Source organism: Phasianus colchicus, chromosome Z (assembly GCF_987193195.1).
Source record: "Phasianus colchicus chromosome Z, bPhaCol1.hap1.1, whole genome shotgun sequence".
Taxonomy (NCBI): Eukaryota; Metazoa; Chordata; class Aves; order Galliformes; family Phasianidae; genus Phasianus; species Phasianus colchicus.
This window is the reverse complement of record NC_143476.1, coordinates 55,154,032-55,168,701: the sequence shown is the minus strand read 5'-3', so window position 1 is coordinate 55,168,701 and position 14,670 is coordinate 55,154,032. Positions and strand designations below refer to the sequence as shown.

Sequence of the window (14,670 nt, the reverse complement as noted above, 5' to 3'; positions counted from 1 at the left end):
TTTTAGCCTAAGAAGTGTGACATGTGCTGTACACTGCATACATGTCACATAGGGACATACACTCTAGTATTCACAAGACCAGCTGTATTCAATGGTGAGAGTAATTTACTTCAGAATACTCACTGACAACCAGACAGACTGATAAAAATCTTTTTCTGATAACAAGACACAACTGGCATTGTACAATTTGCTTATTAAACCAATTAATTTAAAATGAAGTAATGGATGAAGAATATATTTAATGTTGTAGAGTAATTCCAGGAGATTGGAGTCTCTTGTAGAGGCTCCAGTAATGTAAGACTACCGTGACAACTAAAAGCTTCACTTCTACATTCATTACGTGTACCTTCCAAGTCTGTCACCACTTGTGTTTTAAACATCACTGATTGCCTGCTTCCATTAAATGCACTTCCAAGACACAATCTTTATGACAAATTATCTGAAGAACAGGTTATCTGCCATGTGGATGACAAAGATTAGCAGCAAAACTTTAAACTGTAACTCTTGGATATGAAAAATGGGCCTGTCTGTACAGCATCAGAGGTTTCAGATATTCCCAGCAGTCCACACCTCTCTGACTGTGAAAAGCCATTTTCTTCATTAGGCTGAGCTTTTTTCAAGAGACTTCACTGGCAACTCTCAGGTTAACCAGTTAATGCTATCCATTCCTAAGAACAAGGGGCACCAACAAACACACTGAGTACACTGGGGCATGTCTTACAGGATAGGGCTTGGCTTGCCAGCATTAAGGGATAGGCCAGTCTTTATGACTATCTGTATTTGTGGGTACTACTTTGCATGAAAAAAAAAAGTATATATTATGCTTACAGGGCAAGCTGCAATGTATCTCTATTCAAACACCAGCAACAAAGCTGGTCACATTAATGGAGAAAGTATATCTCAGTGTGGAAAGGTAGAATATATTTTCAAGACTGTGACTCTCTCTTCACCACATGAATTAGACCTCAAATATTTCCATCAGCTTGGGAAGCACAGAAAATAACTTGCCATAAAAATCAGAACATGCTGCACAGTAGCATTAACATGAAGGTCATCTACAAAAATAGACTTATCTCAGAAATCTGAGTATGAAATCAGAGAATTTTGCAAGCAGTCATCTTTTTTTTATTTGTTTGTTTGCTTGTTTTTCCTTTCTTATCTTAGTATTCATAACCTAGAAAGAATTATCCAATTAATGATGTTTTGGACCTAGGCATCTCCTGCAGTGGAGAATAGATGCAGAAAGAACAGCTCATCCTTTCCTGACTAAGCAAAGCTGTCAGGTACAATAGATAATGGTAATACAAAATAAATTAAATATAGCTAAATAATAAGGCTTCCACTGAACTAATTCAGACACAGCTCTGTGCGGTAGTCATCCACTGCCACCTTCTGTTCTTCAAGACACTGCAGCACATTAAAATATATGTTGTCACAGCATCTTTCTGTTACTGCTTAACAAGGAAAATCTTTTTTTAGCTTTAGGGGGAAAAGCTTGACAGCAGTAAGTATAATTATTGCACTAATTCACTAAATCTTTTGTGCAACCACTTCATAATGTCACTTTACTAATTCAAGAAATAGACAGTGTGGTCTATATGAACTGCCAAGCTTTGAAATTAAGGTACAGGACCCTGGGGAACATTCAGTAGAAGGTTAGTTAATTGCTTGGGGGTATTAGTGGGATGAGGATAAAACTGTTTAGTAGATAAAAGGTTTTAGTAATGAATCCATCATTTTTACTATTTTGTATTCCCCAGTATTGTCGAATAGCAGGGTACCACTGGACTCTGAAACTTTTAATTTACTATTTTAGCTCCTCAGCTTCTCCTACATCCATTACCTGTTTCACATCTCGAATAAGGTGCTGCAAAAATAGATTGGATGGTCCTTGTTTCTGTTATGTGAAAAGAAAAAAAAAAAATTAAACCAAAATGTCTCTCTACATTTGAAAATCAAAGAAGCTTGAAGATCTTCAGAAGACAACACTGTGATTCATTTTCCCCACAAACCTATCCAAAATAATGCATCATCAATCTGCAGCATTTCCACAATCTTCAATCTTAACATATGCTAAAAAGAAGCACGTATAACTTTGGTTAAACAGCATACCATTTCCAGCAAAATAAGCACACATCAAATACCAAATTAAAATCACAGTATACTTTTCATAAGCTTCAAGTGAATACTCAGTCTGGTTTAACTCAATGAACTGAAACATAAAAAGATGGGACACATTCTTCATTAAAATAAAAATACAAAAAAAATTGAAAAACATTAATTTCCAATTTTTTTCCAAAGCCTTTTGTAAAAAATTTAGGCTAATCTCTTAAGCAGAACAGTAATCTTTCTACAACTTTTATCAAAAGTTATCTGTGTGCCTTCTGTAAGGCACTACAATACTCACTGTATTGTAGAGCTCTTCCAGACGAGATATGGTAAGAAAACGGTGCATGTTCACTCCATGCTCTATTAACAGCTTTACAAAATCCACACGGTCCATCACTAAAGCATCCAGCATTGCTTGTTCCAATGCACCAACCTTGAGAAGGACAGAGACAGAGAGAAAGCCTGGAAAACCATCTTATTTTGGAGATGAAAAAAAAAAAATCCTGAACTGCTGAGGAGCTCTTTATCACAGTGATTCATCTTTATGTGTACTTCCAGCACACAATATGAAAGAAAAATATGCTGGAGGAAGCATCCTCACAAAAAAATCCAGTAGTGAGGGGGAGTACAACAGAGTCTCCATAAACCCACTGCCTAAAAGGACTTTTACATAAGATTATACAACCAAACTTGGATAATACTGTACTCTACAGTAGAATAATACTCTCCTACTCTAATTCACTTGAGAAGCTAATGTATGATAATATTCCAGGCAGAAAGAGAGCCTTTCTTTTATGACAGATGACAAAAACCACTTCATGACACTGTATTTCAAGATCTCTCTGTAGAATCTGAAGTTCTTAAAAGCACCTCTCTCACCTGTGAGAGAGAATCCAAACTAGGACAAAGTGTCTAAAAGATACTGCAAAGCAGAGTTCTACCTACAACACTGTTCAAATTTCTACAGGATTTCTACAGGATTTCTACACGTAAAATAGCAAAGGAGCTGGATATATGAGGAACTCATAAGAAGATTTCTGCAGAACTTAGAAAATGCAGTGAGCTGAGCAGAATGAGAATGATAGCACCCAGACAGTACAGGTGCAAAGCTGGAATGCAAACCTACTCTCTTCCATGCATGTACTCAATTTCATGGCTGTGACAGTAAAAGATGACCAGCAAATGTTATAAAAGTGTCACATGAAAAGAAATAATTTCATAGAATCATATCATAGAATCACAGAATGGCCTGGCCACAATGATCATCTAGTTTCAACTCCCTGCTACACACGGGGTCACGAACCAGTAGACCAGGCTGCCTAAAGCCACATCCAGCCTGGCCTTGAATGCCTCCAGGGATGTGGCATCCACAACCTCCTTGGGCAACCTGTTCCAGTGTGTCACCACCCTCTGAATGAAAAACTTCCTCCTAATATCTAACCTAAACTTCCCCTTGTCTCAGTTTAAAACCATTCCTCCTTGTTCTATCACTATCTAGCCTTGTGTAGGGTTCCTGAATTACTGGTATTTCTTTCAGAAATATCTCAAAGTCTATTCTTTTATCAAATTTCCTGGAGCAGTTACTCCTTGCACTGAGAGCAGGACTGCTGAAGTTTACAGTGATCCAGTAACTCCTAGAATGACACTCTTTGTTGTGAAGTCCATTCGAGACTGAGATTATCTTTAAGCAGAAACATAGTTACAGCTGGTCATAATCCTTACTTCTCAACTTTCAAGACAAGAGTGCTAAAAAGAAATGTCCACAATTTGTGCATAGTCACACGCTTCCTTAAAGCACTTAAATGCACAGAAAAATACTATGTCTGGATGAATAATCACTCGCTTAAGTGGATGATTAAAAATCTGTTCCAAAATTTCACCATCCAGCTGCAGTCATTGTGCACAAACTGTATACCCTTACAATTGCACTGGTTGAGTGAACATCTAGGTCAAAAAACAAAAAAGACTTGCAAGTATATGTTTTGTCTTTTTTACAATTTATGAAGAAAATACTGTTATTTAAGATTGTTTCCTCCTGAACTGGAAGAAAATTTTCAAGAATATGTTTCTTTGCAATTTCTTTTTGGAGAAGCAAAGAGAGACACGAGAGTTGTTTATTACAAGTTCTTTAAATCTTACTTGAAGTGGAGAACGTATTCATTATTTGACAATGACTTTTCATTCAAAAAGGTGCCAAACGAATGCGCTGAAACAGATAGGAACACACAGACAGACCTTTTTTGCAACACATATGAAGCAGAGGAGGGGAGTAGGGGAATTGCCAGCGAATCCATAAGACCAGAAGATAATCAAGGTGTAAAAGAAACATGAAAAGACATAAGGTTATTGCAGACATGGTAAATTGACTGACTGCCTCATTCCAAACTACACAACATAGTAAGAAAGTTCCTACAACAAAGTCTTCTTTAGGGCAGGAACTGTGTCAAATTAATCTGACAGTAGAAAAGATTTTTGAAGGCATCAGTAAAATGATAGCAAATTATCAGTACCAGGTGGTTCCCACTTTCAGGAAGCACAGAGAACTGAAATTAGCCCTACTAACAGCATAATATAAGATGGTAGAAAAATATGCTAATTTTTTAAAATAGACAAAAGAAAGTATGTATGTTAATACTGTCAGAACTTTCTAAGGAGAAATATAATTAAAATATGTTTTGAAACACCAATAACAGAGATGTGGGTAAATACAATAGAGTAAAAGAAAGCAAAATGGTTATTTAATAGAATGAAATCATAACTACTAGAATTTTTACATGGACAATGAGAACAAGGCTTTCTGATTATCACAGCATATTTGTATCCCCATAAACTATGTTAGCAATGGCTTTCTTAAAGGAGTTCTATATGAATTATGTGGTCACAAGGCAGAAGGTCTTCTAATTGACTAACAGCTAACCAGGCAGCAGGAAAAAGGGACATTGAGGAAATCCCACATATTGAATACTGCTTTGGCAAAAAATACTCACAGTAGCTAAACTGATTGTGAAGAAGTACAGAAAAATCTCACAATATAAGCCAACCAACCACCACCACCACCAACAACAAAAAGATGAAATTTAGTATTGACAAACATGAAATACTGTGCATTTGAGTAAAAAAAAAAAAAAAAAAATCTACTTGCAGAATATCAGCTTTGAAACTACCTCAGAAAATACTCAGTGCACAAATACTAGTCAACTTATTTATGCTTAAATTAATCCAGAATCATATAAAAATATTTCTATTTCACCAAATATCTCAACGAAGAATCTCATCTTGAATAGTGGGTTCACCAGTGGTTAATTTACTGATATGCAGGGACTAAGAAACTTACTTATTATTCCCCACATCTCAAAGAGAGATGGCATCAAATGAAATTATCACGGAGCAAACAGTCATTGACATCTAACATTCTTAGTTTAAGACCTCAGCTTCCCCTCTTAATTTTTTATATCAGTTATATTAATTTAGAGCTCAAAATAGGTTTAGCCTGCCACATATATAAATATGAATGAATGATGCAGACTCACAGCCCTTATTAGAATACATCTTCAGTGATAAAAATGGCAAAAGCTTAATACTTAGGCTATTACAATAGCATAGACTTTAAAACAGAAAGAACAGATGCTGTCTGCTCTTCCTTAATATCTTACACAGATAGTGCAAATAAAGTTTATCAACAGCTCACAGTGAGACTGAAGAACTGCCAGAGGCAAACAACTAAATAAATGCAAATAAAGAAACCTACGTATTATAAAACAGACCTTGAACAAAGATACTGGAAAAAAAATCAGTTCCCTTTATAGGGTCAAAACATAATAGCATATTTCAAAATAATCATCATCATCATCATCATTAAGGCAGAAATATGCACACATACTTGTTTATACACAAATCTTTTCCATATCTTCTTTTTTGTATCTCATAAAAACAAAAGTCTCTGTTGCAGAAATACTATTAAGATGTGGTCAATCACTCAAAAGTATCAATAATTCATCACCATGAATAATGGTACAATTACTCATTGCACAATCATATACAGTGTTTCCCTAGAGGGGAAACCAGCTCATTCAGTTCACACAGTGAATGTCAGCAGGCAGCTATTCAACATTTTGATCTAGCCTTATTGTTCCAGGCTTGGATCACCCTTTATCACACTATTTGCACACTATTCAAATACCAAAAAATAACTGGGAAAATTCCTTCTTTATTTTTTCAGTGAGCACTCAACACTGTTCTTACCATTTATTTTTTTCCTCAAGATTATTCTGTGATCACCAGCACTTCATGGATAGTGAACTGAGCCCGAAGAGGAAACAAATTTAATTCACAGATGCCCAAACATCTCAAGCATAATAGTCACATATTCAGCTCTGTACACCACAAGAGTTGTATAAAAAGTGATATAAAGTGCACTGAAAGTGTATAAAGACTAGTGACCAATAAATTCAAGTTTTCTTTTGTGTTAAGAAATCAACTTGGTCAATTAGCAAAATACATATACTCACTGTTTGTTATATCAAATTTAGTCTGGGAAGTTCTCAGAATAGCAAAATCAACACTGTAATTCTTAGAAGGCAAAACTTACTTAAAATATACTTTGGGGAGCTTCAAATGTCATTTCTTTCAGAAAATATTTACTCTTGAAATCAGTGGGAAGTCCCAGCACTCAGCATTTCCTAATAGGAAAGATATTCCAGTTTCTTAATTGTTTTTGTGGTCCCATATTGGACTCTTGGACTCCCTCCAGTATGTCCACGTCTCTCTTGCACTTAGGGGCCCAGAAATGGAAACTGTCCAAGTGCAGCCTCAGCAGCGCCTCAGTAGAGTGGAGAGGTCACCTCTCTGGATCTGCTAGCAGCACTGCCCAGCACAGCTAAAAATACTATTAGGCCTTAGCCTGCTAAATGGCAAGGGCTGCTGACTCACGTTCATCTTGGTGTTTGCCAGGTGTTTTTCTGCAAAGCTGAGCTACAATGCCATATTAACAACAGTTTTTTCTACCTGTCAATACCATAAAGTATTCAGTATTGATCCCGGAAGATCCTAATTTCCTAGATCTAGGAAAACAGAGACAACACTCCCTCATAGTTAAGTCTTTCAGGAAAAAAAATGTACTCTGGATTACAAAGAAATGTCCATGACCATCAGAGATTATCAAAACAGGCTTGAAAAATATACATCTATACATCCAGTCAGATCATTGAAGCTATTTTGAAAAGGCTAGCAGTGAAAACTATAGGAATTTTAAAAAGAATCTCTTTTCTAGGTAAACACAGCATTTGATTCTTCATGTGATGCCCTCTGCAGTTGAACACTTTGAAGTTTTAAGGACAATGACTCTCCAAAATCAAAGATCATAACTCTAGAAGACTGAATCCAAGCACCATACCACTCCTTACCTAAACCCTGACAAATGCAAATTATGGAAAATCAGTCTTCACAACAAAATGTAAAAACACTGTGAAAAAATAAAACATAAAAGTACCTTCCAATGTTGTCCATAAACCAATATATGTTTCTTGGCAATATCTAGCTGGTTCCAAGCCAATGCCAAATCCAGCTGATCTGATGCAGACATACTTGTACCTAGGAAACAAGCAAAAAACCCAGCAGTCTGCACAATCAATATTACTCCTTTGCTTTGATAAGGTAAACTGACAAGACTGCATGTCAAACAAGAACTGTATTTTCAAATATGTACCTTTCAGGAGTGCAGTTAGAATTGACAAATCAATGTCTTGATGTTCTTCAGACTCCACATCAAGTATAGTTATCTGTTAGAATTGCAGAAGTACACTATTTGATGTGTGATTATTTCTTCTTGTCTCTGGTAGATTAAATCATACACACTTCAACATAAACACTGGCAAAGCCCAGACTAATTTTCTTTTGTTTCAGAAAGGAAATGTACCATTTTGCTTGTAATGCAATAGCATCTAAGACCAACTGCCATCACCCTGCTGCATAATAACATGAGTCTATTTCCTTTCAATTAGCTTTAAGGGTCTGAAATATAAAAATGCAATATGATAAATAACTACTCAGCTTCCAAGTAGAGAATAGACACTTTAACAAATTAAAACAAATAATAACAAAAACAGATTAGATAGCTTCCACTTTAGTAATCTCTATCATTATTCCTAAAAGAAATATTTGGCAGCCCTAAATGAGCTCACAAGTCACTACACATGCCAGCACATTTTGAAAATCCCAATATTCTGTGACAAATTCAAGCACAATACTGTTATGAGTAGAAGAATGGATATAAAACTTCCAAATTACAAAGAAAACACTACTAAATGATTTAAAAAATAAAAGTTACTTTATCTTTCTTGTGAAAATAAAGATGCCTCGCCTCCACTAAAATCAGAAAGGTTGTCATTTCATAAGCAGCCACTGAGACTTCCAAAGTTAACTAAGCAGCCTCTGTGGAGCTGCCTAAGATATAAATTAGCACAGACTCTTTTGTGTTACTTTTATTTTAGGGATAATACTATTATGTTTACAACTGTGGTGTCAATCCAACACAGAAAGGGCAAAAAAGATTATAGCAGATGAATATACTGTAAAGTTAGAGCATGAATCCCACTCACAGACTTTCTGTGCTCCATGCATTCCATCAAGATGTGAAATAGATGACTGGACTGTTTCTGTCCCAAATTAAACATGTTTTGAATCATTACTAAAACCTCCTCCTTCACTTGAGGGCGCAGCTCCCTGAAAAAGAGATACACAAGCTAAAATATTGTTCGCTACAGTCCAAACAACACCTAAGGAAGAGGAGAAAACTGTGTTGAGCAGAGACACTTCTCTGCTGTCTTACTGCTTCCTTCGTCCAATAAAAGAAGGCAAAGATATCCTGTAACATCAGCTATTATTCACACAGACATTTGCTCTGATCATACATACTGGAAATAAAAGAAATGAGACATTTAATTTTCAAGGGACTGTCTGTGCACATAGAGCAAACCATCATTAAAATTTTAGCATTCATCTTCATTCCTTCATAATAATTTATAAATAAATTCAATTCCTCATTATTTGTTAATTGAAGTATCTCTTCTTTTTCCTACACCCATTTTCCCCTTATTTCTCTCTGCTGTTCCCTTATTTCTCTTGCTGTTCATATTCTTCTGTTCAAACCAGATGTTCTTTTTAAAGATCAAGAAATACAGAAGGAAAAGAAAGTGAAAAAAAGTTCTCATTGCAACATGTTAGAGAAAAATAGTATGCTCAGAAAAGGAAATTAAGATAATAAATAAATTAGTAGGTGCATATATACAATGAAAAACTGAAGTTTACTAAGTTGTCATCTTTTAATCGGAAAAAATCCAGTTTTTTTAAAAATTAACTTCTATGTAAAAAGCCCTTTTGACTTTGAAAAACTTTCACAAAAAATTAATTTGCTACACAAGTTCACATATTTATTTATTTTCATTTTGGCATCAAAATAGGTTTAATGTAGAGTCTGCAGCCAAGGCTGCACTGGAGGTGGCAAAACAATCACAGCAAGAATTACAAATACAGATTAACACTGGGTTAATCAAAGCCAAACCCAAGGCACATCATTCCTCTTCCTACCGCAGTCTTCATTGCCTACATTCATTAACCCCACTCTCGTGGTATTAGAAACATTAGAAATCATCTCTGTGGTTTGGGCATTTTTAGATCCCCCCCAACATGGCAGATCATGCACTACTCACCCTGTATCACCTGTGTGTTTGTGGGTGAAAGCCAGAATATCAGCAGCTCTGCCAGTGCCCTCATAGACCACCACAGGGACAGGTGGGCTGGTCCTTACATACTCCCAGACCATTAGAATCACACTGGCATCTCCTTCCACCACCAACCCGACTACGGGTACACCTTGGCCCATTCCTGTTTCAAAACACACCTACCAGTTACAACTAGGTCTCAGTTGTGCACACAAAAAAAACCACATCATCAGGAGATAAGATCATTGCCAGATGGATTATACATGATGGAGTCTCATGGTAAGTACATAGTTCAACAGATAGGAAATCGTGTCCAGCATCTCTTGTTTGACCTAATTTTTCTATGAATGATTTTCACAGTACACAGTACATAGTGATGGTGTTTTAAAAATGGCCCATACCTTTTTTGTTACCTGAACAAACAGAAAAGCAGTTTGGTGATTTTTTTAAAAGGATTTTCTCAAGTTGTACACCACAGGGTATTCCTCTTAATAATCTAAAATAAATTTCAAGTAAGGTGCAATAGAAATAAATTATAAAAAAGTAATAATTCTGACTTAGAATTTCTCCTAACATGAAAAAATGTCAGAGATTGATTTAGAAGTTCTGAATACAAAACATTAAAAACTGAGTTGTCTCTAAATACTATACTGTAAACAGATAAGGAAAAGAAAGATTCAATATCATAATTCAGCTAATGTTTTTTTAACACGCTTAAAGATTTAAATCACTGTGTAAGAATGAATTTCCACAAATGACTTATATGATCTAGTCCATAAAAAGAAATACTCATCTGCATAATAAATATTTCCTTGATAATTTCTATACTATAATTCAATTACTACATAAGCAAACAATGGGATTTACACAATCTGAGAAACAGAAACACTAGATATAAGTGTTCCTTTTGCAACCAGTCTTTGCCTCTGAACATGGGGAGGTCACAGTGATAGACTTTTAATGAGGTTAAAAGTAGGAAATGACTGTGTTCTCTCCACCTGGCAAAACTATCTGGTGCTTACATAGAGACTATGCAAAAGTGTATGGTGTGCAAATGGTCAGTGGTCATACTATGGACAAAAGATATGTTAATTCTAATGCATAAACTTTCATGAGAATACTACTCTTTCCATTTTTTCTGATACTCAGAATTTGAGAAACTTGCACTGGGCAACTTTCAACCACAGTGATATCCATCAGAAATGAACTGTAGAATCATTTGCATTGGAAAAGACCTTTAAGATCAGTTTAACATTAACCGTTACACCATTAAACCATATCCCTAAGCATCACACAGAAGAGAAGATGACAGGAAATGTCAAATATCAAGACTTTTTAGACAGGGTTTTCTGTGATAAAGCTAATCATGGCTATACTTACTTGTGTGTACTTTTTGATGTGACAAATACTTCTCCAAATTCCTCCTGAGCATCATTTCATTCCCATACTTGCCTACTGTCCCATCATCTGCCATTAGAAAATGAGAATGCATGCTGTTGAGGGTACTTAGTTTGCTGAGGGGATTTCCAAGAGTTTGGTACAGGCAAACTACCTATAAAAAGCAAAATAAAAAGTTATTCACAGAAAACAGCAAAATATCACCAGGCATGCTGACTCATCTGTGTGTATTTCTTCATCATATCATAGAGAAAAAGTAAGAAAAAATATCAAACTAGTGAAATGAAGCAAGCATAAAGGTGAAAGAAAGCTAAAGCATTGCTCAATCACGATTTTTATTATTAAAATGCATCAAACTCACATCTTTCCCAATGAGATCCCTCTGGTTCTCAATGATACCCCACGGGGGGATCCCAACAGCACAGATCTTTCTCAGGTATGGTGAGGCACGTCCTTTCAACGCATCCCCCACGTATCTGGACACTCCTAAAAAGATAATTAATCATAACTTTTCTTCTGCATTTGAGATTTCCTACAGGACAATAACTGAAAGTCTTCTCATCTTGCATGAGAGCTGAAAGTAATGCCTACAATGTAAAAGGCAGATGTTAGTGGAGCAGAGGTTGAACCTTTCCACCAGTATTCTGCTTAATTTTGTTGCCATGAGACAGATGGCAGCAGAGGGGTAGTCTTACAACACCACTGAATTCCTCCATGCAGAAAAAAAATGGCATCCACTGACATTTGTTGATGCTTACTGAAAGCTTATGGAGACCAACCAGTGAATATCAGCACAGAGAGATGGTGAGTGGTACATATCAGCAGCGCCAAGAGCAGCATGAAAGACAAGCCATGTTATGGACAGCCATGCACAGTTTTCATACCACAAAATGAAGAGCATCTTGATCAGCCCATCCACACAAATCAGTGGATTACTACCAGGGAACTGTGTACAGAGCTGAATATTGGCTTCAATGCATTAAAAATAATGGTGGCAACACTGGAATATCAAAAAGTTTTGACAAAAACACCGTACACAAGTTTGTCAGGAGCTTCTGGACAAGCTGAAGGCAACCATTTCCCAGATTGCATCATTACCAGTGATGAGATGTCATGTCACCACTATGAGCCCAAGTCAAAACAGCAGTCCATAGAATGGCGACATGTGAATTCAACATCTCTTGCAACATGATAACACACCAGGATCCGTACCAGTTTGTAGACTGTGGAGTATATTGCCAATATTGGCTGGGCTGTCCTACCACACCCCTGTTACAGTGCGGATTAGGCACTTTCTCACTTCCATCTATTTGAGCTGACGGCAACACTTCCCTAGCTATGACATTGTCATAGCAGCTGTGAAACAGTAGGTCACCTCCATTGGTGAAGATTGTGATGAGTGTGGCATGCAGGCTTTTGTTCATTACGGGCAAAAAATGCATAGCTAATGGTAGTAACTGTGTTGAAAAACAGTGTTCTGTAGCTGAGAATTTCCTCTATCAAAGTGTTATTCTACTGCTCGTATCTGTTGCGGTTTCCATGGAAATAAATAGGATGAATTACTTTCAGAGCAACATACATATTGTATTCTTTGGTTATGTTTTAACCAGAAATAAACCATCCTTCTTGTGTGCATACTTGATATGAACTGTAATTGTAAGGTTCAAACATAATGACCCAATGCTTCAAACTCAAATTTTTAGTTAATAATACCCATCTACATGCCAATGTACCTCTTATCTAATCATAAAAACTTCATTATTTACATATAGGGTGGTTCCCCTGTAAGGTCACTGGGCTGAATAAAAGATAAAGAAGTAAAATTATTTCAATTCCATGACTGACCAACCACCTCAGTTTTTGAAAGGATAATAGGCTAATAAATTCATTGTATGGATTATCATAAATCAAAACTCACCTAGTGGGAAAAAAAAAAAAAAAAAAAAAAAAGTTAAATATAGATTTGAAAATTCCAAAAGTTCAGAAAAGCTCCTCACAGTCATCAGAAATTAAATATTTTAATGAAGCATATAAAATTGACTGTAAGTACATTCTTGTTATCTACTATCAGTTGGTACTGTGTTTCTTACTCCTTGTGGAGTACACTGTTGTTTAATAATAAATAAATAACTCAGAATGCCTGTCAATAGCAAAGGCATACATTGTTTGTCTTTGAATGATGGGTTTCTCCTAAAACAAAAATATTTTATTGTGTAAGAAAGTACCACAGATTATAAAACTAACAATTTCATTATATTTGCCTCAAACATATATGTTAATACATACAGAAAGAACACCAGAGGAAGACTGTAACAATAAGAAGAATTACACTACCACTATTGATGCCTTCAGTAATGATCCATGCTCCTGTAGTTTCAGCAGCCTTCACCAATCCTTTACTGAAAACCTGCTTGACCTTTGAGGGAAGTTTGAAATTTTCAGTGCCTCCATGAACAGAGATGACTAGCTTTGGCAACTCCATCTGCCATTCATTAATCATCAGGTGCAACAGTTGATCCAAACTGCTATCATAAGAGAGTCTAATGTACTGAAAGAAATAATCACAGATAAAATAAACATCACTGAAATAAGAGAAGAAACTGCAACATCTTAGCAAGTTCTCAGCTCTAGCATCTAAACACTCTGTGCTGGATTAGAATTTTTATAATACTGTTAAAGTGATTGCACAGAAACACATAAGTGAGCAAGACAGGCAGCAAGACAAGCAGCTACTCTTAACTGTGGTGAAGTTCAACATAAAGACATTATGCACATACACCAATTTCTGTTGCTTTTAGGTTCCTCCTGCTCTCTTAAAACAAACCAGCCTATAGTCACCTGTGTCACTCTTTGCCCTTCTTCCAGGGAAATTATAAAAAGAAAGCAGACAAATAAACCCAGCAATCAGTAGGAATCAAATTACAGGCAAACCTTGGCATGGTATGTGTGATCTCCATCTTGAAAATTGATTGTACCAAATGCATCTGTTGGGCTTGTCTTTGTGTGTTTTTGCACAGACCATTCTTCATCTCTCTGCAGAGCAGTCTGACAGACAGGCCAGCTACAGTCTACTCCTGGGTGATCTCCAATCAGCCTTCCACAGCAACATCTCACATTAAAAATAAAATTAAAAAATGATTTTATATTACGTACACTTGTGCAAAGATCTAGGATCTCCACCAGAGTAGCCCAAACACTCTTCTGCAAAGAAGGATATTGTAGCACTCTGACATTAAATAAAACAAAAGTGAACTTAGCTAAAAAATCTCAGTGATGGTAAAATGACATAGAATTAAATAATAAAAATGTTTTGCTGGATACATCATTTGTTCTCCTCCTGGGGAACACTGACACCAGTTTGACAGTTTATCCACAAGTTAATTCTGACCTGAGCTATGCAGCTCAGATTTACTGGAGTCTTCTGTGAGATATCTTAGAACACTGA

The 14,670-nt window shown here is 36.1% G+C and overlaps 1 protein-coding gene across 2 annotated transcripts in view; it reads right to left on the bottom strand.

Moving 5' to 3' along the window:
- TRPM6 (transient receptor potential cation channel subfamily M member 6) overlaps positions 1-14,239 on the bottom strand; it is a 63,878-nt gene extending 49,639 nt beyond the window's left edge. For both annotated transcript variants that reach the window (XM_090130773.1, XM_090130774.1), the window contains exons 1-10: positions 14,157-14,239; positions 13,560-13,773; positions 11,587-11,711; positions 11,208-11,379; positions 9,816-9,990; positions 8,706-8,829; positions 7,814-7,886; positions 7,598-7,698; positions 2,408-2,542; positions 1,844-1,897 (exon numbers count right to left, since the gene is read on the bottom strand). In XM_090130773.1, the coding sequence (XP_089986899.1) occupies positions 1,844-1,897; positions 2,408-2,542; positions 7,598-7,698; positions 7,814-7,886; positions 8,706-8,829; positions 9,816-9,990; positions 11,208-11,379; positions 11,587-11,711; positions 13,560-13,725 (1,125 nt within the window). In that variant the 5' untranslated portion in view covers positions 13,726-13,773; positions 14,157-14,239. The remainder of the gene's footprint in view (positions 1-1,843; positions 1,898-2,407; positions 2,543-7,597; positions 7,699-7,813; positions 7,887-8,705; positions 8,830-9,815; positions 9,991-11,207; positions 11,380-11,586; positions 11,712-13,559; positions 13,774-14,156) is intronic.
- Between the last annotated feature and the right edge of the window lie 431 nt (positions 14,240-14,670).